This window comes from Pteropus medius, unplaced genomic scaffold (assembly GCF_902729225.1).
Source record: "Pteropus medius unplaced genomic scaffold, Ma_sr-lr_union100, whole genome shotgun sequence".
NCBI lineage: Eukaryota > Metazoa > Chordata > Mammalia > Chiroptera > Pteropodidae > Pteropus > Pteropus medius.
In genome coordinates this window covers 26,047,006-26,072,438 of record NW_024344378.1, presented here as the reverse complement: position 1 = coordinate 26,072,438, position 25,433 = coordinate 26,047,006, and the positions used below count along the sequence as shown (strand labels likewise).

Below are 25,433 nucleotides of genomic sequence, written 5' to 3'. Positions count from 1 at the left end.
ATTAAGCTGTAAGCTACCAGAGATCAGTAAACTGAGTCTCATTCACCTTTACGTATTTAGGACTTGGCAATCCCAGTGTCCATACTTGATAAGTACCTAGTTGCCAAGAGTCCAGGTAATTAGTGCTGTCACAACTAGAGGAACTGGCCCCATGGGAGAACAGAGAAAAACTTTTTGTCCCTTTGTGACAGAGATCCTTCCACATGGTAACTCTTCCTCTGCCCTCCTCCTAGAAGAAGGAACGGATTATTTATTAATCCTCTAAGAGATCCTGCTTCCTCCTAACAGCGCTGAGCTGTAAGAACACCTCTCCCAGATCCCTCATCAAGTCCACTGAGAGCACAGGAGGTCAGTCACACTGAGAGAGTGATGTATAAGTGATCAGAGAACTGAAACACATCGTTTCTTTTAGATGACTTATTCTGCCACTTCCACTAAACCAAGAACACTGAGGGCAGGGCTCATGCATCAGCTATGTTATTACCAGCCCAATAAGTGCTTATTGAAATCATGTGTGTTATCTCAATATGACATAGACAAAAATACAGCTTAGGCACCTATTCTCAGCACTAGGCTCTAAATACCACGTGTTATTTAACACTCTAGACCTACCTACATTTAGAAAGCACACAGGATTATAAAGTACACTTTATATGCTGAGTGAAATAAGAGAAAGATAAATACCATATGATTTCACTTATATACAGAATCTAAAGAACAAAAGAAATGAACGAACAATGAAAACAGACTCACAGATACAGGGAACAAATTGGTGATTGCTAGAGGGGAAGGGGGTGAAAAACATGAAGAGATGAAGAAGTACAAATAAGTTGTTACAAAACAGTCATAGAAATTTACAGTATAGCATAGAGTATATAGTCTATGGCTATGTGTAGTGCCAGATTGGGGGATCACCTCATGGATTGTATAAATGTCTAACTTTTTTAAATTTAAGAAATAAAGAAATGGAAAAAAAAGTACACTTTTATTACTATTATTATTATCATTATTATTATTATTATTATTATTGGCCCTTACTCCTTAGACCCATTTTATGTCCTAGTTCCCCAATACCAAGTTAAAATATATATAACTTTTGTTTTCTATTACAAAAGTAGCATTTGCCAATAGCAGAAAACTTAGAAAAACAAAAGCAGAAAGAAGAGAACAAAAGTCACCTGTAATCTCATAATTATAAGATGTTAAAAGTAGCCACCATTTATGGGGCATTTGCTGTGTGCCAGGCACTACGCCGAACACTTCTTCCGCATCGTCTCCATGAAATCTCACAACAGGTGTGAGGTGCCACCTCCATTTTACAAATGGAAAAACTGAAGTTCAGAGAATTGAAGTAACCTTGTTAGCTCACAGCCACGCAACTGAGTAGACAGTGTATTTGGAATTCAAACCCAAGCTGTCAGACTCTGGAGCACGAGTTCTTAACTACTACTACACCACATTATTAAATTTCCAGTATGTGTCTTTCTACTTTCTCTTTAGTCTCCCATTTGTGTGTTAGAATTTTTTATATTTCCAAATAGGATCATATAGCACATTAGTGTTTTTACAGTGCTTTTGTTGTCTATCTAATATACTAAGAATATTTTCCAATGTTATTAAAATGCTGTCAAAAAAATTATTTATTCTTTCAATAGTCATTTACCAAGTGCCTATGACATACCAAGTACCATTGCAGGCACAGCACAGGGGACAAAGCAGTGAATGAAACGGTTTCTATTCTCAGGTAACTTACATTCTGGTATAATAGACAACAATAAACAAATATTTAATATTTCAGGTGGTAATAAATATTATAAAGAAAAATAAAGCAGATAGAGGACAGAAAGTAAGAGAAAGGATGCTATTTTCTATGATGCTCTATTATATTGCTATAACATCACTATTTTAACCAATCTCTTATTAATGAACATTTAGATTATTTCTAACTTTTCACTAATAAATATTATACTAACAGAAATATCCTCGTACATTTCCTGTTTGAACAACTCTATTTCCTTAGAATTCATTTCTAGAAGTAAAAATATACTTTTTAAGAGTGGCGCATCTTATTAAACTGTCCCCCCCAGAAAGTGTAGAGCATTTGTATAAATTATATACACCACCACCAATACAAAGGAGTACTTCTTCTCCATAATGGGTATTACTTAAAACAAAACACAAAATTATGGTAATTTAATAGGGGGAAACAATATATTATCATTAGTTAATTTGCATTAAAAAATTAAAACTTTGTTGTTTACAAAGTTTTCCTAGTTTATCATCATCTGTCTTTTACTATTGTTTATAGTTTTCAAACTATCAGATCAAATATGGCAGTCTTTTCCTTTATACTTCCTTTCCTTTTTATATACTTAGAGCTATTATTAATTTAAATTTTCTTCAGGTCTCCATTTAAAATCACCGAAGCTTTTTTTTTTTTTTTAAGAACACAGTGAGTTAGAAACAAAATTGCCCTCCACATATTCTCCTACAAAGAGATCATTTTCAAAAGCGTCTGAGCAGATGAAAGGTAGTATCTTATATCCTTCTTCTAAATACTTCGAAAAAGCCAAAATGGAACACTTTTATTATTCAATTCCGAGAAAAAATTTTAAGGATTCTTACCTCGACCTAAAACACAAATAGCCATTAAGTTGGACGAATAATAAGTAGAATGGAATTTCAGTAGTTCTTGTCTTACATCAATGCCTTCTTGGTTTGGTCTAGTCTCTAGGGTATATTTGTTACCTGAAAGGGAGGAAAAACATTTCTTAGAAATAGCAAAATATATGGTCTTAAAATTTTATAATTATTACTGACACTGCTATAAAGTGAATTTAAAAAAACAGAGTTCAAACTAACTCACATATTGATTAGTTAAATATGTTTGAATGTAAGCTGGATAAATGAGACAGTATGGTACAAACTAGTAACACTTTAAACTAGAGTATTCTCTCAAGAGCTAAAAGTGCTTTATAAAAATTATAGTTCTTAAAATTCCTATGCGATGGTAGGCATTATGAGCACTTATAAGACAAAAAGAGATCCACATGGCTTCCATTCACACTTACTTTAATCCCCTATGTGCTCTATAATTAATTGAACATAATCACTGAGGGATCTTTTTGGAACTTGCCAAGTTACTTGTGGAAAGAAACATCCTATTCTTGGCTGAAGCATTAAATCTGTGATGTGAATTCTCATGAATTTGATCTAGATTGGTGAAAATAACATACGATGCTATTTTTATGTCTCAAGTGATGTTAGTAAACCACTATAAGATCTCTTATGAAATCCAATAATAAAATTAGTATAAAATATGCATGTCAAAAGCAAATAGCCAAACTACCTTTCTAATAAAGATCCTGCAATTTAGAGACTGAGATGGAATTTCAATGATTAGTGTCTCTCTAAAAAGGGGATCTTGACTAGAAATACCATAAAATCCTAATATAAATTTTATTATTGTTCCTGCTTATAATACTACATGTGCTCCTGTCTTTCATCTGCAGAGATGAAACTATGGCAGAACATATTCTTGATGTGATTTTCCCCCTTGGGTTATTATAATGGTTAATGAACTGACACTGAGAGTCCCTTTCACAGAATTGGTTATCTACAGAGAGACACCAGATGGTGATCTCATACCTAGTCTTTAGACCCATAGAGCTGCATGGGACTCTGAGCTAAGAGTCATGCCCCCAGAATACTTGACTCAACAGATCTAGTGGACAGAGTGTGGAAGGAACAGTCTAGCAAATACTAAATAATCTTTTTCTAGTCACAAAGCAATGAAATGTACTCATATTCACTAGCAGTAGCCTGCTGGTCAAGTTTCCAAGTTCTTAAGTGGTCTTCTGGGTTTCTCACTAAAGTTCCATTTCAATTCCTGATTGGCTCTCCACATCAGGTCCTGGGATACCTCATCACTCTACTTGGGGTATTCAGATGCTCTTAAAAGTATCCAGAGTTCTAACTCTTCAGGGAAAAAAAAAAAAAGATTTTTGCTGGGTAATAGCTTGAAGTTCTCTCACATTACGGTGAAACTTTAGTATTGATGGTGCTTCCCTTTTTCACTAAATAAAGAGTCTAAAAGCCTCTGTTCAAGAGCAACTAGTCCCTAGAGCTTCCTTGGTCATTTACACTGCCAAGCTCAGATTTCTACACTATATGGACAAAGATCAACACACTGGGACACTCAAGTTGGGAGAAATTGCATTTTATTTCAACAGACTAGAAATGTGATAGTGTTAGAAACCAGATTTTTAACTTAAATGGGATCTGATTTGCAAGCTGGTCAATATTCTGATTAAAAAAAAAAATCTCATATCAAAGTTTACGAAGACTAAGATCACGACCTCAATCTAGAAAGTAAAATTCTTTCAGGTTAACCAGCTCTAGCTCATTCTACTTTGATTTTAATGTATCTGAATATCTTATTCTAATCTCTACCCTTTATCTTTAGGTCCATTTTAAACTACAGAAGTAAAGCAGGTGCATACACCAAACACACTAAGACTTAGATCACTGGCAAAACACTGACAATGTTATATTAAAAAGAGCTGAAGGACTACGACGGAATACTATACAGCAAAGAGAATGAATAATACACTGTTTGTATGCAACAGTATGGATGAACTTCACAACTTTAAGGCTGAAAGAGAGAAGACGAACACAAAAGAGTATACACTGTATCATTTCATTTGTATGAAAGAAAAGCTAATTTGGGTTTTGAGAAGGCAGAATAGAGGTTACCCTTGGGTGGGTGGATAGTGACTACACAGGGGCACAAAGAGGGCTAGTGAGGTGCTGGTAATGTTCTGTTTCTTGACTGGGTACTGGTTCAGAGGTGTGTTCAGGTTTTGAAAAATTCAAGTTGTACATAAATAGCAGTATATTCATTCAACTGATTCAAGGTGCAGCAAAAGTAAAAGCAATAACATTTATCAAAGCCACATATACTCTTCTGTATATTTATTATACTTGAACAAAAAGTTAAATGAAAAATGAGCCAAAGGTGTCATGGTCAACAGCAATCTGGCTCACCTAAGGTACAAAATCTAATGATATTGCATCTCTGGCCAAACTGGTAAACAGAGACAATCACATTTGTTCTGAAAAGTAGCTTTTAGAATGACAAATAGATGTCATTCTATGAATCCACATATTCATCTCTTTGCTGCCTAGATGTTTTCACTCTTTCTAATACGTGATGACAGAAGGGAACAGTGGTCCATTTGGGAACAGAGCCCAGACTGGCATGTCTGTACCCTTAGAAGCTCCTGAAGTAGAAAGAGGAAAATGTTCTCCATTCTCTTGGGGTCAGGAAAGTCTGCTCAATACACAGACAGAGAAACATGAACACTAAGTACAAATGGGCCAAAGAGTTAGGCTTGCTATTTATTAAGTTTAACCCTTTTATAACCATCCCTTTAAAAGAGTTTTCTAAAAACAGGAAAGCTAGCTGGTGAAAGTTCTCAAGAAAACAGATGAGTAAATGAAAAGCAGGACATAATACACAATTCCCAAATTAGTCCTTAAATTACCTAGTGAACTCTGTAACTGTCAGTACCATGATCCCCAGGTAGGGAGGTGCAGAGAAACAGGTACTGGCTTTGGTGTTGGCAGAGCTATCACGTAATCCAGGGTCAGTCATCTTCTGGCTGCATGACCTTGAACCCGTTATTTTATTTCTCTTAGGCTCAATCTCCTATCATGACATTGGTAGCCTTACCCCAAATTAGAAAACAAAATACATGTAAATAAGCATAAGACTAATATCTAACATTCAGTAAATAGAATGGACGGTCTGATGACACAAAGTGCTGTTTAGGGATGCAGCGAAATGAGAACTCAGACACTGCATGAGGGAGTGCAAATTGAATCAACCACTACAGGAAACAATTTGGCAATATCTGTTAAATCTGAAGATGTACATGTCCTACTATACAGTAATTCCACTTCTAGAATTCCATTCCCAGCACCCTAGGGAATCTTATGTACAAGGAAACACGTATAAGGAATGCTCACAGCAGCACTGTTCCATTAATAGGAAAATGATAAATAGTGGTACATGTGTTCAGTGAATTTTTCAAATAGCAACAACAATAAAAATAAAAAACTTATCAGAGACACACTTACCAATATGGAAAACTCTTAAAAATATAACATCGAATGAAAAAATACAGTGGTAGGGATTACTCACAGTAAAATATCATTTTTATAAAAATTATATGACATATTGCTTAGAATTAAATACATGACTACTCAAGTTTTTATTAAAAAGCATCAGAAATGATAATCACAAAACTTAAGATAGTGGTTATCTGTCAGGAGCAGGGAGGAAAATGCAATTGGAGAAGTACATATCGGATGTTCAAACTGTATTTGTAATATTTCTTTAAGTAGTGTGTTGAGAATAATCTGGCAAATGCATTTGTATCTTTTATGACAAATAATAAATCTGTACGTACAGCAGAAAATTAACACAAAATAAACAGCAGCTACTACTGCCATGATTTGAACTATAGGAGGGACTCCGGTCTTCTGAGTATATCATAGAAACCATGGCACTAAAATAAGGAAGAAAACTCAGTAAAAGATCCAGATGACTTTCCTCTACCTAGGAGTCCATATGTGGAGGACAATGTGAATATGGCTGGGATAACAAACACCGTTCAGTCTCTAGACACATACTGTCCTAATTTATTGCTAATTCAGCTGGGTCATTTCTGTCAAATTAAAGTGCTGCTACCAAAACCCTGCATCCTACCTATTTGGCTCTGTCCTCACTACAGTGAGCGCCAGTGGTGGACTGAGGACATCAGGGTGGCTGATGCCCTGGGATCCTGCCACTCTGGGCCTGCTGGGAGAGCACTGGTTTGGCAATTGGGAGTTTCAGGGTTTCTCATCCTGACTCCATCATGCAATAATTAAGCAACCTTGGGAAAGCTTCCAAATATCTCCAAGGGGTCATTTATTTGATCTGTAAGATGGGGTAAAATGGGTATACATCCAGTTGTTAAGAGCAAGGGCTCAATCCTTGACTTCTTAGTTTCCCAGCAGTGGGACACAGGCAAGTTTCTTAATCTATATAAACCCATTTCCTTATTCACAAATAAGAATAATAAAAAAAACAACCTCACAGGATTGCTGTGAGGATTAAATGACCTCTGACATGATCACTCAACATCAACTTGGGTTGTTGGGAAGCTTATGAAAACTCATAATGTATACGAAGAGGGTTTTGTAAATTGTAAAGCTTCTACACACATGTGTTCCACCTGAAGAAGTGGATACAGAAGGTCATTAATCGGTTTGGAAGTTAGGGGGCCACCCACATTCCAGGCTCCTCACTGCGAAATCACAGAAAGCAATTCAGTGAAAGAATTATTTTTGTGATTTGTTCCCCAAACTATAGTTCTCAATAAAAACTCTATCTCTGGGGGGAAAAAAAAAGCAAACCATATTTTCCATCCCTGTCACAGCCTTCGCCCCATGAGACGATCCCATTTGATACCAGCATTTGTTAAAGGGGTGCTTCAGTAAATGCTATTTTATATTTTCATTGTAACAATTACTTTAAATTCTATTTTCTAAAAAAGCTTACAAACTCAGTACTAATGTATATGAATGCTGATTTTCAAGGAAATAGAATTTATTTTTCTGAAGCTAGCCATAAATTTCTTACACTATGTGGGAAGGACAGACTTTGAAGTTTTAGAAATTTGGTTTAGAAACTAGAATTGTCTCCAACTGTATGTCTGATAAGGTTCTCAGGAAAAAGTCTACTTGATAGTTACAATCATGAAAATGTTAAATATTCCCTAAAAACCTAGAATTTTAAAGGGTAGTTTAATACAGCTACAGTTAGTTACTTGGAATTATTATAAACTTTTTTTTAAAGCTCTTTCTCCTTGGTGTAGCAATCTTCTAAAAATCCTGGAAGAGACTAAAGCCTTTTATATATAAATTTTCTTACAAAATTTAAAAGAACAATTCTCCTGTAGGTGGGTAAGTACACGCAAGTATAAGATGCGAGTTATTAGAGAGTGAGAACTTCATGTGAAAACCTTTTAAATACCATAATAATGCACCTTTACACTTGATTAATCCAGTTCTAGTTTTCCACAGACACATTTCCTGGCAAGGAAAAAAAAGACAATAACAAAATCCATGGAAAAACTTAGGGAATAATAAATGACTAAGTGGGATGAGACATATCAAATATTTTTATATCCATGAACTTATCATGATACTACAAAAACAAGTTAGTCATCATTCAAAGATGCTAGGGAACCAACTCATTATTTTGAAAACTGGTAAATGAAGAGAATGAATCAAATGTTTGTCCTACCTTTCCTATAACAACTGTACCAATGGGTAGCCAAATAGTAGAAAAGGAACATTTTTTTAAATAGCAGTATTGAAGCTAATCAATGAGAATAATAGAATTAGAATTAGAGAGGTGATGCATTAAGAATCAATGATTGCAACATCATAAATAGAAAATTAGACATTTTATGCCCCTGATGAAAAAATACATCTCCACCTACGAAGCCTGGTCCAAAAAAGCCAAACATGAATCTGTTCAAGTCTCTATATCCAACTGCTGAATTGTGGAAATAGAGAGGACAGAGGACATGTTAAACTACATGGCTGGGGATGCAATCAGCAAAATCCATGCTATGAAAAGTTCTATACAACAAACCACCTGATTCTTTAGTGAATAAATTCTCAGGGGGAGGGAGTAGGGGAAAGATAAAGAATGAACCTATAGATTAAAAACTTAAGATATATCAATCAGTAACATTTGAATCTCATGTGAATCCTAATTTAAATAAACTTTTTAAAATTATGATTTTTATGACAACTAGAAATTTAAACACTAACTGGATATTTGATGTTAATGGTAATTGTATTTTTATGTTTTTAAAAGTCATCTTTTTTTAGAAATATATATGTTAAAATATTTGTGAGTGAAATGATATGATGTCTGGGATCTCTTCAAAATAATACAGGGGGGTGAATGGGAATGTAGATCAGTCAGGACTGGCCAGAGCAGAGTGATGCATATATGGATGGGGCTCATTACAGTATTTTGTCTACTTTTGCATGTTTCAAATTCTTCACTTAAAAAGAGAAATGGTGGGCGGGGTGAGGGGTAAATGATTAACTTTCATTAGCATCTGATTTTGTGTATCATTATCAACACCCCAGGATCAGGAGTCACTCGATTACCTTCTGGTACATGTTCCACAATATTTTTTGGTTCTAATCCTTTTTCTTATCCTATTCCTTCCTACTTTCCTACACAAAAGCATCCTTTGTTATAGCCAAACTATTCTAACTTATGTTCTTCCAAAGACAATGGACTCACTCCTTGGTCTTTGCTTCTTGTCATGGATTTTGGGGGTCATCTAACAATATTGCAAACAAGAGGCTCCGAGTTCAGACTGACTTGATATCAATCCTACAACCTACACAGACAATTCTGCTATCACCCTACCTCCCTCCTCCCTGTATCCCCCACAAGGCTATGGAACTTTGGTCTAATTATTTTCTCTCAGTATTAGTTTCAGCATCCATCAAAGGGGATGATGAAATTTCAGTGGTAAACGTTAAGCGAAATCATATTAGTAAGTAAAACATCTACCACTATGTGGCACTTTAAACTTATTCAATAAATATTACTTTTTCTTTTCCTTTTGAATGGCTCTTCCTTCTGCTTAAGAAAGTCCTATCCACCCTTCAGGAGAAGTCAATTTGTAACTCCTCTGAGATCCTGAAGAATTTAATTCTAGGCAATCCTAAAGAATAGAAAAGTGGTTATAAGCACTAGATCTGGGTTCAGATCCTGATTCCAGCACTTAAAAACTGAGTGACCCCAAATATTTTAATTACCTTCTTTGAAGTCTTAGTTTACTGATCTATAAGATGGAAATAATAAGAGCATATACCTATTGGAGATATTGTGAGAATTAAGTTAAATAATCCAGACAAAGTACTTAGCACAATATACAATAGTGAGGAGGAAGAAGAGAACAAATAGATAATGATCCTGGAAAATCAAAGCAGAGATGATGCTCTAGTGAAATCGTGGGGTTGCCTTGCCTCTCCAACTAAACTATTAGCACCTTGAGTGTAAAATATTGATTATACTTCTTTGCATTTTCTAATGCACTTTATATGTAAGGGGACTTTAAAAAAAAAATGTCAACTGAGAGAGAGAGAGAGAGAAAGAGAGAGAGAGAGAAATAATCTGAGCCCACTTATAACACCATACTCAGATTGTTATAATCCTATAGTACATGCTACAACGCATACTAAATAACAAGAAAAATGTCACCAACATCTGAAATACAGCACCACCCTCTATTTCGATGTGCTCTCCCCGCACTTTGCCTTTCATTCCACCTATACATGAAGGAGTGCCTGTTTTGTTCCCCTCACACACGTTTTGACTTCCTCCTTTTATTATTTTACCAGCTGACTAAACCCAGTTGCTCCAACAGTGTCTGTGGGGTTATGTTTAGAGAAAAACAGATCACTAAAGAATAACTAGAACTTTTTTCCCTTTCCAGTTCCAAACTACTTTGAAAAATTCAACTGCTCCTGTTTTTATTCCATGAAAAGGCAAAGAAAGGCAACAGGGCAGAGAGAAGTCATCCAATTTATCAGGAACTATGGAACTAAAACTAAAGGCATATGTGAATGATAAATGAAGGGGAAAAGCCAATTTGGACACCAACCATGGGTTTGATTTAAAAAGAGAACGAGAATATTTCTCTAATACACTCCCCTATTGTTGGTTCATCAAACCTACTGGCTCTTTAAGCAGCCCGTGGCTGGCTCTACTCTTTCTGCCAAGGACCTTTTCAAAGTTTTGATGTCTTTCACAGCTAACAATCAGCTATTATAGTGATTATGAAGGCTACTGTCATTTATTGAGCACTATTATGGCCCGACGTTTTTGCTAACCCTTCACGTGCACAACCTCCTTTAATTCTCACATTAACCTGACACAGGAGGAAACTGAGGCTTACAGAAGTTAAGAAACTAGCTCAGACCTCTCAGTGGACCAGTGGTAAAGCAAAGGTTCAAACTTAGTACTGCCCAATTCAGAGGCCAAATCTTAAATCACCTAGGAATATGCCAGTGGGAGGTGGGATTCCTGGCTGAAGTGTGAGGCTAGGAGAGTCACACAGGGATTCGATGAAGACATTATATGTGGAGACGGATTAGCACAGAAGATCTGTGAAAACAACTTTCAAATAAAGTAACTGACTCAAGACAGAAAAAGTATTGCCGGATGGCAGCTTGAGAATGTGAGAACTCTGATCATGGGAACCCAAGATAGCAATTTGAGAGCTTATCTTATTTGGCTGGACAAAGGTTTGCAAAACTGAATGTGAACTAAGACAACACAGGTAATCTACATGTTTCTTTTGACACGAACACACTTGAGCAGTAAATACACACAGTTCTCACACACAAAAGTATGTTCTCTCCTGCTTGCCTTGAAAAGTATTAACCTTTCAGTCTTTCATTTTCCGATTTTTGTTAGATGAACAGGTACACGAAATATTTCATATTTCTCTATTAATTTTTAAATTGTGAAATACTGAAACACAATGAAATACAAAATTAACACCTGTGTATTCACCAGTTTTATCACTCTGCTCATTTTGCCTATTTGTTAAAACCCTTTTCCCCCTCCTCCAGTAATAAAATATCAGGGACAGAGCTCAAGTCTCCTCTCTCCCTCCCTCCCTCCCTCCGCTCCCCCCTCATCTTTTTCCCTTCTCCCCTCCCTCTCCTTCTTCCTCTCCCTTCCTCCTCTCTCTCTCCCCAACTCCCTCCCCATGGATACTAATCAGAATTGGGTATTTCATCATTTTTGTGTATATTTTATACTATTTTGTATACATAGACATTAACATTATAGAGTACTATTTTGCCTGTCTTTGAATTATATAGAAAGCTATCTTACTAAGCATATTCTGCGACTTGCCTTTTGCTCAAAATATTTTGCTCTTTACCTAGTTTGATACATGAGTTCTAGCTCACTCATTTTAACTGCTGTATGAATAGACCAAAATGTATTTATTAATTTATTCAACTATTGACAGACATTTTAAATCATTTCTTATCTTTCGCTATTTCAAAAAAATGCTTGAGGAACATTCTTGTATCTGTTCCTTGTACACAACTGCTAGAGTTGTTTCTCTCTAGGGTGTATGTCAAGAAGCGGATTCCCTGGATAGACGGGCATGGCACAAGGATCACTTTATTAGATATTACCAAATGGCTTTACAAGGTGGTTGAACCAATTAGTTTTCCATCAACATATATGAGTTTGTTTTTCTACATTCTCATCAAGACTTGGGTTTTGTCTGACTTTGAATTGCTGCCAACCTGATGGGTGTGAAATGGTATTTCATTATTATTTTATTTTGTATTTCCTTGATTACTAATGATCTGAGCATCTTTGTTAAGTTTATTGACACTCAAATACCCTGTTCTATGAAGTCCATATTCATATTCTTTGCCTAATTCTCTAGTGAGATGTTTTGTTTATTACTTATTTACTTATAGAAGTTTTTATCTGTTATATGCTTTGCAAGTATCTTCAGTGGATATGTGGCTCGTCTATGTTTTTGTGTCTTTATTGAACAGAAGGTTTAAAATTTAATAAAGTCATATGTACCTTTAAATCTATGGTTTATCACTAAAAGATATGGTTTGCACTTTATAAGCTTAAGAAAATTTTTTCTATCTTAAAATTTTTTTTAATTTCTATATTTTCTTTTAAAAGTTGCAAAGTTATCTGTCTATAATTAAGTCTAATAGGCTTGGAATTAATTTTCGTGCATGGTGTAAGATAAGATCTAATTTTTCTTACTTCTACATGGATAACTAATTGCCCCTGCACCAGTTATCGAAAGGTCTATTCTTTCCTTACTCATTTGTAATGTACCTGTGTCTTATGTGAGGTTTCCATATATTTGTGGATTTGTTTCTACCATCTACAATCTGTTCTACTGTTATCTTTGTGTACTCCTGTACCAGTTCCACTACTCTAACAACCAGAACGTCATAAGAACTCACGGTATCTGGTAGAAGTAGTCTCTTCTTTTATATTCTTCAGAATTATCTTAGCCATTCTTGGCCCTTTATTCTTTCTTAAGAATCTTATTAATTAGATTATTAGGTTCCTCAAAAATTTTTTCTTGGGCTTTCAAATGGCACGGCATTAAATTTAGATAAATTTGGGGTGAATTTACATCTGTGATATTGAGTTTACTCATTCATAAACATGATTTCTGTCTCCTTCAAATCCATTCTTTTATATCCATTATATATTTCTTACTCTTTTGTTAGATTTATTTCCAAATAACTTAAAGCTATTTTTATATTGTGAATGAAATCATTTTTCCTCTAGCATTTTTCTAATTGATTACTATGGATACAAGAATGCAATTTTAGTGTGTTCCTCCTCTTTTGGCAATCTTGGTGAATCATTTTTAATGGCTGACCTGAACCTTTTCTTGAATATTTTTATGCAGACAAGCCTATCATATGGAAACAAAGAGAGTTTTCTTTTACTCCTTTCTACCTCTTACATATCACATTTCCTGCCCCACTGACTTATTGCAACGATTGGTACCTATAATACAGCTGAACAAAAAAGTGATTAGAAGGCATTCTTGTTTTGTTTTTGTCTTTCAATGGAAATCCTTTTGAAACTTCACTATTAATCATTATGTTTGGCATAGGTTTTTACCAGCTCAAGAGTTTTTTGTTGTTCTGTTCATGAATGAGTGCCGAGTTTTATCAAACGCTTTTTCTGAATCTACTGAAATGATGCCTATTTATCACCTGGGGTTACTTAAACTGTGATTAAACATTTGATCATAATGAAATAAATTTAACGTACTGGTAGACCAGATTTTTTTTTTTTAAAGAAATAATAAAACAGAGAGTACCAATTATATCCCAAGATGTAACATAGATATAGTTTGGTAAAACTTTTGTTTCACCTACTAACACAAACATATATATGAATTCTGAGTTGTTAAGTAAAACATCCTTCTTACTGTGGGTTATATTTTTTAAAAAAGTTTAAAAGCTACTGATCTATACTATTTTTGAAGCATGAAAAACCACTGTAAAGGACAAACATTTTATTGTAAGGTTTTCTAAGAAACAAATATCACAATGTTTAGCTATTGTTCATCTAAAAATACCCAGATATTTTATTTAAAGATAATTAGTTAAATAATATTATTTTTAAAATATTTTATATTTGAATATTACCAATATTCATATAACAAATTATAATCCCTTGATGGGCATAATTGCTCACATTCACAGAAATCTGATGTCACTCAAAAGTAACAGCAATAAATTAAGCATGAACTGCTGACAAGGACTCTTCTTCAAGGATCACTTTTGCAAATTTTTATATAGGTATAATTTCTAGGGCTAAGGTATACAGCTTTTATATTTTCAAATGTATCTGACTTTAAAAATAGACAGAACCTCTATTCCAAAAAGTTCAATGTTACTTTCTATTTCCAAAATTAGAAGGTAATCTGGCATTTGCGCTACTTATATCACGCTTTCTGTCCTGTTGTAGTGAGTCTGGCTTACTCATCTCCTAGCTGTTTATACTACCTCACCCTTTGCTGACTAACTGCTAGCCTGGTCAGTAGTTATAAAAACAAATATGCCCTCAAGCTCCACCCACACACACATGACCATTCAGTGCTCTTCTGTGCCAATCACTCCAGAAACCTTCCTTTAGGACATTTTAAGATTTTTCTTTGCTTGTGACCAGAAGTAATATTACTTACCCTGTTCATTGGATTTATTTCTGGAAGATGAATGGCTGCTTCCTGATTATGCTGATTATGATTTGTCACCAGTGAGGCTAATTAAAAGAAGGCAACTCCCAAAGAGGAGCTACAACATGTTCTGCACAATAGCACCATTGCTGGTGTAATTATCTAACCTAACAAACAGACTATTTAAAGGACAATAATCATTTGGGCGCAATAACTTTGAAATTTATTTTTTTAAAACTCATATTTCCTCCTTTATATCCCACGTGTATGCTGATGTCGTCTACAAAAGCCACTTTGCAAACAATTCAACTTTTACAGATATTTTAGTAACCATAGGATTCATCTTAGTAATGATGCTGACAATAAGTACCAAGTACTATAAGTCTAAAGAATTCAATATCACTGCTTCTAACGGCCATTTTTAAAACTTCTTTTAATTCTGTAAAGCTATGCTAACTCCGTGGCTGCTTCCGGATGTATTAGAACAGTATTCAAACTGTCTTTATAGTCTTAAATAAAAGTCCCCCAAGTTAAATTACATAATAAACATAAATTTGTAAGTGCACTAAACAACCTATTACTTTTATGTAATGTTATAATCCCCAAAGCAGTATTTTTAAAATTAAAGCAACTTGTTAACAACAATTACATCTGGTAAGTAGGATTGGCAGGAGTAGATAAGGAAAAGGGAGACTTTTTGTTTTTTAAATACTTTTGTACTGTTTAAATATTTAAACACTTTTTAGTAAAAAATTGAATAGAGAAAAAGGGTACGATTATAAAATCAAGAATCTCCACATTTGTTTCATTCTAGTCCCTGTCATCCCCACCCCTAATCTCTTTCTAGCCTGTATCACTTTGAGAGTAGGGACCTTGTGTCTTCAATAGTGTTCTACCTCCCACAGAGCAGGTGCTATGCATCTGGATGAGTAGAGGTAGAGGCAATGGGAACAGGAAGATTCGACAAGCATTGAAAATAGCTTTTCTGTTTAGAAGTAAAGGGGACCAAAATTTTGCCACATGAAGCTGCCTTTGGGGATATTAAGTTGTTTATTAAGAAACAAGATTCAGAAAGAACCTCTGACTCACCCCCTTCCTGCCTAAAAGATTCCTATGAAAGGTCTACACTAAGAAGGGAATTTTAGGATGCTCCCTGCAGCCTAATTTGAATTAAGAATAGTAAATAAGAAGGCTTTAGGCAGGGGCCTATTAGCTAGATACCCACTGTGTCCCATTGTTTCTGAGTTGTCCCGGCAAGAATTTGCCTGCCATGTGTGTTCCCGTCTTCCTCAACTATCTGTAAATCACCGATTCTCACTTCTGAAATCTAAGACCCTGTTCCCTCCCCACCTTTTTTCTATTGCCCAAAATATTACATATATCCACTGTCTTAGGAATTTTCATGCTTATGCAAAATCTCCATGTGCATTATTAAAATTTTATTTTCTCCTGCTAATCTGTCTCTGTTCATTTGATCATTACTCAGCTAGAAAGAACTTGGAAGGTAAGAGGAAAAGTATTTTTTAGCCCTCATAAAAGGTCTTTAGAATAAAAAGACCTTATTATCTTCTCCCTTTGAAATGCTGGTTAATATCTATTTACAACTCTGATTGCTCCTTAAACATTCAGACCCCTATTTGAATGAGATGGCCAAAGTAACCCTCTAGAGAGCAAATAAATGCTTAGGTCATTGTTACTACAATGTTGAGAATATCATCCAGGGTCTTAGGTATAAAGTCCAATGCCAAGGACCTGACTCCAGTTTGACATTCTGCTTTTGGAAATACTAGTTAAAATGCTAGTCTTCTGTTAAAGGGATTACAATTACTTCATTCTTATTGTTTCTGAACCCTGAATTCAATTCTATACTTTTCTACCCAACAAACTCACTTCACAGTTGGTCATTCTTCTCAATAACCTATCACTTTCTCCATGAAGCTCACACACCTAAGCTTCAGCCTCATCTTAGGTCACAAGTCACAAATATAGGTAGGTTTTTACACTGGGTCCAGGCAGGTACCATAGATGTAGGGGCATGGTTTAAGAAATAACAGGAGTAACGATGATATAATAACCACTTCTTAGCTCCAGATTGTGAATTTATAAAGAACAGGGCAGGTAAAAATGAGTTCTGAAATCTTCTATCTTAAATTGTAAAATACAATACTATGCAAAGAGGCCATGGGTTTAAATGAGGTCAAGGAGAACGAATGCACAAAAGCTGCTGTTGACAAACCTGTCCCAAATTTGCTGAAAGGGTGCTTGGGATTCCCGGTAGCTTTTTCCAACTGAAAGAGTCTCCAAGCGTCGTTCATCACATTCTTCTCATGTTCTGAATCAACTGCATTCACCTCTCTGTCTTTGCAACTCTCATCGAACAAGGGGCACAGAAAAAACTGTGCAAACCTAAGGGTGTGAAACGTAATTTGAAATCTGTTATTCTAAAAGAGTAGCCTTTAAAAAATATGTTTGAAAATTAACAGATAGGAAATGTGAATTCTACAGTCAGAAAAAACTACTATTGCTACTAAGAAAAAAGGAATATAAAATATGTTCTAAGTAATGGAAAAAAATATATAATATGGGACATATTTAAATTCAGAGAAGTCAATCAACTCCAAAGATGTTAAAAAATTAGTGAAATTACAAAAAAGATTAACACCTCCAATTCTGACACCAATTCCCATCTGTTTTTGCTCCATATAACCAAGCAATTCTCCAGCACCAGGTGGTTATTCTACGATTCAACTTAATTCTGACACTACCTAAAAATCAGATAGTATCAGATCCCGTAGGTTAAGGGCTCAGTCCTATAAGCCTGCCCCACCCCCCAACCTTCAGAAGCCAGTCACAAGTCCGGATTGTCACCTAAGCTTCTGACCAACTGAACAACAGATAGGAGGATTCCACAAACTCCTACTCAGGTTCAATTAATTTATTAGAACAGCTCACAGGGCTCAGAGAAATGTTTTACTTAATAGAGGACTGGTTTATTATAAAAGGATATAATTCGGCAACAGCCAGATAAAAGAGATGCATAGGGCAAGGTATGTGGAAAGGTGTACGGAGCTTCCGAGCCTTCTGAGCATGTTTCTCTCACAAAATCTTCATGTATGTTCACCAACCTGGCATTAATAGGCATGACTGACTAAATCATTGGCCATTTGGTGACTGAACTTAATCTCCAGCCCTTCTCCCCAACTCAAAGGTCTGGGGATGAGATTGAAAGCTCTAACTCTCTAACATGGCTGATTGCCCTGGTGACCAGTTCCCAACCTCCCATTACCTAGGGGCTTTCCCCAGTCTTCATTAACATAACAAAAGACACCTCTAAGGCTCTCATAGCTAAGAAAATTCCAAGAGTTTGAGGAGTTAGGGGCCAGGACCAAATATATATTTCTTATTAAAAATCACAATGTCACAATACCAAAAAGTCAAAGCAGACTTATGGAGACAGCAACAATCTATTTAAGATTTGCAATTTGGCATATCTATGAAAATCCTTGTTATATATAGCTATTTCTCCAAAAAGGGAAAAGGCAGGTGATAGTTCTTAGGCAAATAAATCTTAAATTTACAGTTTTAGGTGCAATTTCACTCAAGACATTTTAGGACAAACTAAGTGACCTACTTTTAAAAGGCTCTATTTGAATTTTTTTCTTCTTATGGAGAAAAGCAAATCTACTTTAATTAGTGAAAAAAATAATATAATGAAAAACCTATGACATAATGGTAAGACATAACTATGGGCTTTTATGAAATATTGAGTACTTAAAAATCTTAATAAGCAGTGATTCAACAAACAACATGACATGTAACTCAAATTTAAGTAACCAATATGCTTTTCTTGAGGCTATTTTTTAATTCTAGGACCACAGTTTAACGAAGATACCTTTAATTTAAGAAATTAACTCCCCTTTATCAGATTGCAAATTAAATCATGATTTCATATAGTAATTCTTCTTAAGAAACTTTAGACCCACCTTATAAAAACAAGATCCAGAATTCAGATGAAGCCAAGAGCAGAGGCTCTTTCTGAATGGAACTACTGTTCAGTGAGCCTGAGACTCCTGCATCTATAAACATCTCGGCAACTGCACCTCACAGTCTAGCTATCAAAGAGGCTGTTATCACTATTTGATATTTATTTTAAGCACATAGTGAATACAATACTGTGCTAAATACTGGACACATACCAATCCAAAGAGAAATCTATCTATTTGCAGTCTATAACCAAAGATATAAAGAAACAGAGCTATTTCTGGACATATTACCTCTTTCACCTGCTTCAATACAATCAAGCTGAGGAAAATGCCTAATAGCTACATTGCAAAGGTGGATAGGCCCACATAAAGGGTCACAATTCTGACACAGTATAATCAATTTTTTTTTAAAGATGCTCTTATACTAGTGTTTTTTTCACTGAGTCAAGTAACAGATATCCTCCATCATGCAGAGATCTATTATATGAACATCTGCAGTAGCATTCGTAAAGCAGGAAATTAAATTCAGTGTATGATCCCAGGGGACTCATTAATGTTAGTCTTCCGGGAATACATATAAAAGATGATTATACCTCAAAGCTACTGCCTACAGATTGAAACATAAGCTAGAATAAGCAAGAAACAGGCTACTTTGACCCTGCCATGAATCCTGAACCCATGCCCTGTTAATAATGTCCTTTGAGCTAAGGAATAAATTCAAACTAAGTTTTTTAAAAAATAGAATGACTATTATTAATGTAAGTAAGCAAATAAAGTTGACAATTACTAAAACAGCTAAGTCAAACTTCATTACAGATCCACTAAAAAGCTGCAAATTATGCCTTCTTGGCAACAAAGAAAACTATAAAAATTCACCAAAAAAAAATTACACTTTGAATGATTATTCAAATCACTGATTTGACAAAAAATTAACAATTGTTAGCTGTATAAAAAATTGACAAGGAAATTAAATTGGTCTAAGGGAGTGTGCTCCAAAAGATACTTTCACAAAGTGTCCCCGGGACTGAAACAATATTCTGTATCTACTAAGTATCCTTGAGAACAGAAGATCTAAAGGAAAACAGAGTATTTAAGTTCTAGCATTCTGGAACAGAAATATGTTTGAAAACAGATCCATGGCACGACTTCAGTTTATTCTTCATCACATGCTTCATATGTAATACCAATTAGAATGCGGAGGACTGGTGAGAATTTTATAAGTCAATAAAATATTTCACAGGCCTGAAGGTTGGTTTAAACTCATGCCATTATTTTTCCTCTACCACAAAGTAAATATATGAGAAACTTATTATTTGTCTTTTATATAAAACCCAGCTGCTGATTAAAACACCTTTTCTTAAGCTATAAAGCTATGAAGACATTTTTGTAAAATTAATAATTGTTACTACTATTATTAATGTGATAAGTGCAGAAAGTGGGATAATTCATAGAGTATTCAGCATTACCTGTCTAGGGCACCTTCTAGGTGTTCATGGCAAACATCAAAATAATAATTGGTATGCTCTCCACTAGTAAAAGCATTTGAACTTCCTGCATGCTCGCTGAGAAACTGGCTGTATTCATTTTCTTTAGGGTATTTCTTGGTTCCCAAAAATAGCATATGTTCACAAAAATGACTTAAGCCAGCAATATTTGGAGGATCTGACAATGAACCTGAAAGAAGAGAGAAAACATGATTTGAAACATCTGTTAGCATGACAACTCCAACCTACAATCAGAGAAAGTGAAGCATAGGCTGCTCTGAAACGGCATTGTTTAGTTCTAGCCCATCTTTTGACATTAATTAGTTAGTGACCTTGGGCAGATTTTAACCTCTCTGGACATTAGTTTCCTCTTATATCAAACGGACGGAAAGAAAGAGTTGAGTTCACTGTTTTTTGTTTGTTTGTTTTTGCAGGAGATAATATAGCATAGTGCTAAGAGCACTGGTTAGGGGTTAGCAGCTCTACTAGCTAGCCATGAAACTTTGAGCACAATACTTTATCTTGCCTAGGTCACTTTTCTATATATTCCTAACTTAATAGAGTTGTGTGAATACAAATTAGATTACATTTGCAAAGCACTCTGCACTGTGCTTGGCAATAATTATTTATTCAACATATGATGGTTATTACTTTATTTCCTCACGTTTAAAATGCCACTGAGTTAAATGTTTTTCAGAGAGAAAAAAGAAAACATGCCTCACTAAATGTACATACAGATAAGAAGCAATCTGATTAAAGCAGCGTTAAAACGTGGAAGAAATGTGCACACAAGAATCTAGAAAATATATCTCCTAATGTATCAAAAGTGTATCAAAGTGAAAGCACTAAAACTGTTGCTATAAAGGATGGGAATGAATTTTTTTGCTGCTGGGCCATCTTAGCTGGGAATCTAACAAAATGCCCTCGGTAAATACAAGATTATTTGACTTAGACAACTATAGGTTACAGTAACTGTACAGAGCTACTGTATAAAGTAAGGTAAGGTACATCAAACTGGTAACTATAAGGTCCTTATTTGCAGCTCTACTAGCTAGCCATGGAGAGTTCTAATAAATGTCAACATTAGGTCAATGAAATTGAACAAAGCTTAATTCACAACTTTAAACTGTACCTATGTGTACATCAAGTGCTGCTGATGACTTATCCGTAGTGGGATCGCTGATGAGAAGTACTTTGATGCCATTAGCCAGCTCTAGCCCACGGTATTCTCGCTTATCTTCAGGAGATTTGATAATGTGATTTCCTAGTCTCTTGACAGCTGGATTATTCATTTTGCTATAAGTCTTCTTTTGGAAACTTAAAAGAAAAAAATTACTTGTTAGATTGTGGTTAATTTTTTTTTTCTTTTTTAAGAACAAAGAGTAACATCAAGCAAACCCATACAGGACATTATCAGAAAAAAAATATCTAGAGGAAACTTTTAATGACCTATCTAAAGGGTATAATCATTCCGCTCCTCCCTCTTACCCATCATTCTTCCAGAGAAATGCTAACAATATTATTTTCATGGAGCCATATTTGTATCTAGGACAATACATGGATGCAGATTAGAGACAGGATGGTTGGGCCATGAGTTGGTCAATGTGCTGACCTAAAATAGAGTTTCCAATTACCAATAGCTGCTTTCCCACATATTTCAGAGGCATCTGCTAGGGTAAGTGAGGTGAGAGGTATAAAAATTTTTAGGTCATCCAAAATATTGCTCAACCTAATGAATTCAAAGATATCAGTCTGGTATGCACATGCTGAGAACAGGGAACAACCTCCAATGAGGAATAATCTGTGAAGTCCTAAAACAAAACAAGAGACCTGAGCTGTCTTATAGAGGCAGCAAAGGTTAGGACAAAAACAAAGTTAGAAGGACCCCCAAGTAAATTTTGTAGTCTGGTGCAGAGGTGAATGCCAGAGCAGGAACAAGTCCAATGATCTTAACAGATGTTAGATAATTCTCTTACAAAGGACTTCCCTTCCTCTGATAGTCCTCTCCTTTCTTCTCTCAGGAAGCTAGAGTTACAGTGATGGGAAGAGACTATCAGAGTCCTGTAGGGATTGTTATGAAGGAATTATCAGCACAGTGAAGAGATTTTCCAGAGTTTGGGGTATGTATGTTTTTGAGACAGTTACTAGATGCTATTTTTGTCTATGTTGGGAACTACTTAAGACACAAACACTGAGCCTAACCTATTAGTAGGTCAATAAACTAATCAGGTAAAGCCAAAAACATATTTAAACTACAAAGGAAAAATGACTGTGCTAGCACATTTGCTTCTAATCTGAAAGATGAAAGAAGTGGGTCTGACTGCTCCAAAAGACTGAGAGACCTCCAGATTTAAAAGTACACTAGGGGAACATAATAGGCACGCAATTATATTGGGTAAAATCTTTATTTTTTTGAGTTAAAAATCTCTGGAGATTAACAGAGGGAAAAATTCAGTTTGCTTTTACAGAATACCTTCCTCTCTAAAATCACCTGTAATTATTCTTCTGAGTAAGAACTGATAAACCAAAGGCGTTTGTTTGCTCCTATTAGTATTATGTCTCATATCTTCTCTTGAGGAGAATATCTGGAATATTAAAGGTCAGTACTAGAGGTCATACTAAAGGTATACTGGTTTTTAAAAATCGCACAGTACTTTACAGAGACAGCACTAATAGTCTTGCCCTATTTATAGTAAAAACAATTTCTTGAAAAACAAAGTATAAAATATAATGCTAACATTTTGGGGATATAAGGCCATGCTGGAAAATTCAAAAGTAATTTCAAAGTGAAAAGGCATCATTAACAGCTCCTTTCTACTTCATTAGCCATCAACCACTTTAAGATCAATGTCAAAGACAGATGAAAATATCTGAGTGCAAAGTCTTAAAAAATGGTGTTGTGTGGTTTAGAAAAATCTCAGGGTAACAGAAATGGTCTATCTAAGCCTCCAAGGAGGGGTACAGGAATAATAATCTTGGCTGAGGTATTTCCCAAAGGACAATCTGTTTAGACCACAGCAAATGCCTTCAGTAAACAGCTGGTTTCAAACTTTAATTTGGGTTCAATATAAATTACTATTTTAAAAAATGAATTCCAACCTAGCAGCAACTTTAAGATTACATAAGCCATGAAGCAGTCTCCATTAAGACCCACAGCCGGAATGGCAGCGCTGAAAGGCGATGCTAAGAAAGCTCAGCGTGCAGCACAGAGAATGCCTAAACTTGCCGCTGCAAGGCTCTAGGAGAGGAAGGGAGGGGGCTGGGGTTCTAGAGATGGACTCCACTAAGTGGGAGCAAAAACCAAAGCCTATTGCCATTGTTTACAGTCAAAGCCCTCTACTGCGTCTGCCCTGGCTTGTTTGATTTAGGGAAACCAAAAGTTACAAATGTTTAAAACATAATGATGGTGGTGATGCTGATGATGGTGGAGCTTTAAAACTTCTTCCCAATTCATAGCTGTAGTAGGGAGATGAGATACAGCTCACTTCAGTAAGACAAATTATCTTATTCTGTGGGAAGTGAAAAATTCATTATAATTAAGATAACCACCCTCAGCTATAGGCTACTTTCTATACTTTTTTCGGGGTTCAATTTCCCTTATCAAGATTTTCATTTTCTTAAAAGAAAAAAATATGATTAGAGGCCATCACAGGCATGATATATATATATATGTATATGTATCATGATTTTCTTAAAAGAAAAAAATATGATTAGAGGCCATCACAGGCATGATATATATATTATATTATATATCATGCCTGTGATATTATATTATATATATATATATATATATATAATCTGGACATTGAAGCTATGCATGATTAATATCCCTGGTATGGCTGAGAATAAAGAGATAGATATATTCTGTAAGTCGAACATAAAAAAAAAATTAGTCCAACTACTTTTAGACATATGCACATGAGATCAAGAACAGCTATAAATTTCCAAGCTGGCAATACTCCCAAATCAAATATCATGATTTCTTGAGAAAGTAAAACTAAAAGGAATAGTGGCAACATTTTCAAACAAGACCCGTTTCCAGCAATTCTTATTCAACAGGCACAGTATAGCTTTACCTAGCACACATCTATCAACACGTCCCACAACAATTTGATTCTTACCTGCTGGAGAACTGAAGGAAATGACCTAGAACACTTCCTCTGATGATGAATTCATCAACAGCTTGCCTGTCTCTGTATTTATACTTATGAGATCACATGTCTATCCATCTCAGTCATTAGCATAAGCTTCCAACATGATTGCAAATGTTCTCCAATATGCACCAAACAAAGAGCAAGCAAGTATTCTGACTTTTAGATGACAAGCTAGTGCTAACTCAATGCTTTCTCAGACATTTGATATTTTTAACCTGTCAAAGTCAAAATCTGAGGAGCAATAAAATTACTTTCAATTTCAGGGGCATTATAATACATTAAACACTTCACAATAAGGCACAGAATTGTCAGTGTTTAGCATTTTGATAAACAGGAGAGATTTTTAGTAATTACAGCATATTTTGTAATTTTGTTCATAATTTAAAACACTGACTAAAAACATTGAAGGTAAAAGCTGGAAGAGCCATTAGATGTCATCTAGTCCTCTGTAGTTCATGGACTAGCAGCTCTTGCTCTTCCTGGGAGCTTGTTAAAAATGCAAAATATCAGAAACCACCAGAGAGAGACCTACCGAGCCAGAACCTACATTTTAATAAGATCCCCAGGTGGTCTAGTCCCCTCATCCTACTTATGAAGAAACTGAAGCTCAGTGACCTTAAATCACTTGTCCAAGATCATACAGCAAAAAGTTACCATCAGAACTCAGTTGTTAACTCACAGACCTATGCGCACCCCAGCCCCCTCCAAATCCAAACTAACATTTAAGGAGGCCTATTCAGATCCAGACACTACACCATGCATGTTGGCTACAAAGATGAGAATGCCAGAACCCTTGCTCTGAAGGAACCCAGACTAGTGACAGATATAAAAACAAGTCATTATTCTTTAAGCGAGATGACAAAATTGTCCCCAGGGACTCTGGGAACAATGAAAGTGGGGTACCTAAATCTATCTTGAGGGGAGAGAGAGAAAAGGGAGTAGGTGAGTAGAAGCAAATAAAAA

General features: G+C 35.3%; 1 protein-coding gene across 2 annotated transcripts in view; it reads right to left on the bottom strand.

Annotated features, from left to right (window-relative positions):
• IDE (insulin degrading enzyme) overlaps positions 1-25,433 on the bottom strand; it is a 97,146-nt gene that overhangs the window by 43,436 nt on the left and 28,277 nt on the right. For both annotated transcript variants that reach the window (XM_039871727.1, XM_039871726.1), the window contains exons 2-5: positions 21,449-21,633; positions 20,299-20,506; positions 17,086-17,255; positions 2,626-2,748 (exon numbers count right to left, since the gene is read on the bottom strand). In XM_039871727.1, coding sequence (XP_039727661.1) covers positions 2,626-2,748; positions 17,086-17,255; positions 20,299-20,506; positions 21,449-21,633 — 686 coding nt within the window. The remainder of the gene's footprint in view (positions 1-2,625; positions 2,749-17,085; positions 17,256-20,298; positions 20,507-21,448; positions 21,634-25,433) is intronic.